Below are 4221 nucleotides of genomic sequence, written 5' to 3'. Positions count from 1 at the left end.
GGTTTCTAGTTGAATGTGTTTCCTTAAGTCCAAGGGGGTTTTTACAAAGAGTACAGCTGAAAGAGATTTTTGGTTTACTGATACGGAAATAAAATCTCTGAAGTGGAGATGCTTTCCTTCGATGGGAAAATACTCCCATTTGACCAAACAGTTCTAATGTTTGCTTGAATCTGTTACTTCTAAATAAAATATTTAAGACAGGTTCGACCTGCAGGTGATGGTTTAGTTCATCCTGTGTAGAAAACACCGTAACTTGCCTGATGATGAGGTTTTTTATTCTAATCAGTAGAAACCACCTTTTAAATTAGCAGTTCATTTTAGTATCTGCTAAAATACTGTCAGTAATTAATGTCTAGGCTACCTTGTTTTTTCACTGTTTTCATAAGGGTTGGGGACAGGATGTTTCTGATAACCAGGATATGACTCTAAGGAGTCAGCATGTAGCAAGCCCGGGAAGCTGCAGATACGCGTGCCTCAAAGGTTATTCCCAGGAAAAGAAGATTCACTTCACTGGGGTACTAAGATGAGTGATTTCCAGGTGATAGTTGAGGCCACTGGAGTTGATTTCGCTGATGCACCTAAGTGTAGAAAGAGCATTTCCTTCCCCAGTTGACGAAGTTTGGATTTTTCCACGCTGGTTGTTGAAACAGCAACAGCCCCGGCCCCTGGCATCACTGTGGACCGGGCTGGGCTGGTCTTCCCTGCCCCTTGCCGGATGGCCTCTTGGAATCTCTTAACAGTTGTTGTCATTGGGTGCCTGGCCTGCTGTGCCTGTGTCAGTGGCCTCTTTACCGACTCCCAAAACCAGAGCAGGGAGAAGGAATCATGTGCTCCTCGCCACATTAACTGGTTGCCACCATTTAACACTGGTATTTTCCCTTGAGTTCTACGGTGGTGGGTGTAGCAGTAAAGGAAACAGGAGAGCAGTTTCATGTGAAGCCTAATGTAGGGGGCCTAGGTGCCTGAAGGGGGCCAAGAATAAGCACAAAGAAGGGGTGAGCCCTCCCTCCCCACCCCCGCTCCCCGCTCTGGCGCGCCTGTGCCAGCTCGTGCAGTTCTGTTTCCTAGAAGACCTTCCATATGTTATTGATTAAATTCTCACTGGGGAAGCAAGTGGGAGCTTTTATCTGCATGTCCAACTGGCGTGCAGTGGTGCCTTAGCTGTATTGACCGGCTATGGGATATGCTGGCGGTCACACTCATCTTTTCCGAAGAAGAGCACCAAGTGACGCTGGTTGTCATTCTAACTCTGCTGTGTGGCAGCGTAAATAGTCCCCTTTCTAACCAACCTGGTGGGAAAAGTCAATATCCCATCAGCAGAGGAGGTAAACACATCAGGAGCGAGGCCCTCTCCCTTCCTCCCCTGCCCCGGATTCCGGCGGCTCTTGAAATGTGCGCCCCCAGTCAGCACCTGCGCGTGTGTCATTCACATGCACGGGGCGCGGGCCGCCGCTCTGGCCTGCGGGGAGGCGGCAGCCACCGCGCTCGGGGCCATTGTGGCAGATTCCCAGACTCCGATAATTAGAACTTTCACAGTGTCTTTCTGTAGTCGGCGGCCGGTGCCTCCCTCTCTCGCTTGCTCCTCAGCCCTCTTTTTCCACCCCCATTGGGCATTTAAATCCTCGCCACAAAACTTCTTGTTGTTGTTTCTTGAAAGGCAATTGATGTAATTTAGAAAAGGTTGCAGGGAACAAATGGGAACTTGTAGCTAAGGAACAAAAATCTGGAGACCCAGCTTTAGTTTTCTGGGTGTTTTGTAGATTTCAGTGTTGCTCTGTTGTTGCAGTGGGGTTTTTCTTTCTGTGGTTGATGTGCACTCCCTTCCGTGTTTCCTTCCTGATACTTTCCTGTTCCGGGGCACTGGGCAGCCTGACTTGGCATAGGCCGGCATCTGGGGGCCTGCGCATCTCATTCTGGGCGCCGGCACGCAGTCCTCCCCACTGTGGGCTTGGGCTTCTGGATACCCGGGCTTGCATTTCTTCATCCCAGATTTCCAGCTGTGTGTCCCGGGGCGAGTGACTTAACCACCCACCTTCAGCCAGCAAATGGGGATCCTAAATAAATAAATAAATGTCGGCCTTTCCAAACACCTTAAGGGGGTTCCTGCGCAGCTCTGAACTAAAACTGTGTCATCTAAAGCATCCAGGAAGCGCCCCCCCCCCCCCAGGATCACCCTTATCCTCAAAAGATCAGACCTCCTGTCTCGGCCCTTACTGCTCCTTTAAATGAACCAAGGGCAGAGGTAGCAGGCTCTGGGGAAGGAAAGGAAGCCTCTCCTCTCTGGCTGGTAGAGCCCTTCTCAGAATGGGAAGGCCAGAGATGAATGGGTAACAGCGGCAGGAGACAGAGGACCGGCCGCTGCATACCCAGAGTTCACAAAGAAGAAGGAGTCTTACCAATGGACAGGTGCTCTCTGGACAGCCTACCCCTTACCTCTGTCAACAGAGGCGTTTTGTGTTGCACAGGGACACAGACCAAAGGGCCTGAAAGCCAACTGGGTCCAGCTGCTCCAGGGACTTAGCTCCAGGAGGCTCTGGCTTCCTTCGAGACGAAGTCTTTGCTGCCGCGTCCATACCTCGCACACGGTTGCACGCATGGGCTGGGCAGCGCTGCGGGAGTGCTGGCCACAGGCTGGCTTCACCTTGGTGGCCGCAGCCCGGCCTGCACCTGCGGCTCGCATCACTAGAGCGGAACCCTGCCTGTCCCACAGGGCGCTGTGTCAGCTAGGTGGTGAGCAGTGGCAGGCAGGGCAGAGGAAGAAAGGCTCCCACAGAGGAATCTAGGGGTCTCACCCACGACCAGCCACGGGACCATGAGGACATCTGAGACACGGAACTGTAAACCGAATCTGCGCCCTCTTCTCTAGTGCTTGACCAGTAAATAGCCAATGGTCTTTAAAGACGCTACCTCTGAAACTTGTAAACCTTTTATTTTTATTTCTTTTTAGATAAGTGGAAGAAGTTTTTTACCCCCAAAGTTCGTCAGGACTACCAAAAACTCAAGAACACTGCAGAGCAGTTCTTGGCCCAAAGTGGCTACTCTGAAGTGAACCTCAGCAAACTCTTCGCCGACTGTGCCGTGAGGCCGTGAGGGCACCCCAGAAGGGGCAGCCTGGGTGGATGAAGACAGACGCCCGGCTTCCTGGCCACTGCACCACCTCCTCCAGACCCTACCTGCTTCTCGGCCATCACGTCTCATTTAGGACCGCCGCATCTCCTGTTTGTGCGCGTGGGAGGGCATTACTGACGGGGACCGGGAGACCGGGGACCACAACAGTCGTTCGCCTGCCAAGCAGCAGAGCACATCGGAAGAGCCTTCCTGTCGTAGTATGACCCCAACTACTGAAACACAGCCTAGAGCCCACTGCAAAGTGGCTGAAGAGCTGGCTGCTTCGTATTTAGGACTGGGTTTCAAGGGGAGGGGCTGGTGAGGGACGAGAAATTAATTGAGAGTGGCTGGAATGCAGGGGACCCCAGGCTTTGCCTCAGGGCCTTCAGCAGAGATGCCCCCAGAGAGAGAGATTTATGAAGCCTGGTAGGAGCGCTAACATTTTGCCTTTTCACACGCCAATTAAACCCAGTCTGAACCCAACTGTTGCCCCAGCCTCTGGCTTCAGGAGTGGCTGTCCTTTTCAGTCTTGGCTTTTATATAGGTAGCTGAGGGGGGAGATGGAGAAGCCTTGCGTTGACTAAATAGATTAAAGAGAGCTTACTTGTTTATTCAATTGGCCCAGAGCTGCCCGTGCACACCCGTACAGGGCAGGTGTTTTACACTCACATTCCTTCTTTTCCCCCTTAACTAGAAAGTCCAGGTAAGGTTTATATAGTAGGAAGACACATTTAAACTAATTTGATATCCTATAACATTTCCTTTAAAATGTGTAGAGATTGGGGAAAGGATCACTGTGTTGTGTTCAGAAGAAATTGGGAAGAGGTTTGGCGAATTAGCCCCGGTGCTGTTTTGGTTTTTTCTGTTTCGCTTTTTTTTCCCCCCTTTCATTTCTTCACAGTGGTGCCTCTTTGCCGGAAGCCGAATGTATTTCAAGATAGCAGTCTTTCCATTCTTACAGTATGTGTGAGATTATACTAACAGAATCTATTTCCCCTGTACACTGTGCTATATATTTTTTTAAATGTTTACCTGTTTTTCTACAAGAAAAATATGTTGTGCTTCCATCCCCTCTCCCTGTCCCCTGCTTAAATAAAGTTTTCTGAAAGGAAA

At 50.7% G+C, this 4221-nt stretch overlaps 1 protein-coding gene across 2 annotated transcripts in view; it reads left to right on the top strand.

Annotated features, from left to right (window-relative positions):
* Positions 1-4221, top strand: part of POLA1 (DNA polymerase alpha 1, catalytic subunit) — a 307687-nt gene extending 303466 nt beyond the window's left edge. For both annotated transcript variants that reach the window (XM_082718245.1, XM_082718243.1), the window contains one exon: positions 2948-4221. In XM_082718245.1, coding sequence (XP_082574371.1) covers positions 2948-3090 — 143 coding nt within the window. In that variant the 3' untranslated portion in view covers positions 3091-4221. The remainder of the gene's footprint in view (positions 1-2947) is intronic.

Source organism: Mustela nivalis, assembly GCF_964662115.1.
Source record: "Mustela nivalis genome assembly, chromosome: X".
Taxonomy (NCBI): Eukaryota; Metazoa; Chordata; class Mammalia; order Carnivora; family Mustelidae; genus Mustela; species Mustela nivalis.
This window is presented reverse-complemented; position numbering and strand designations above follow the sequence as displayed.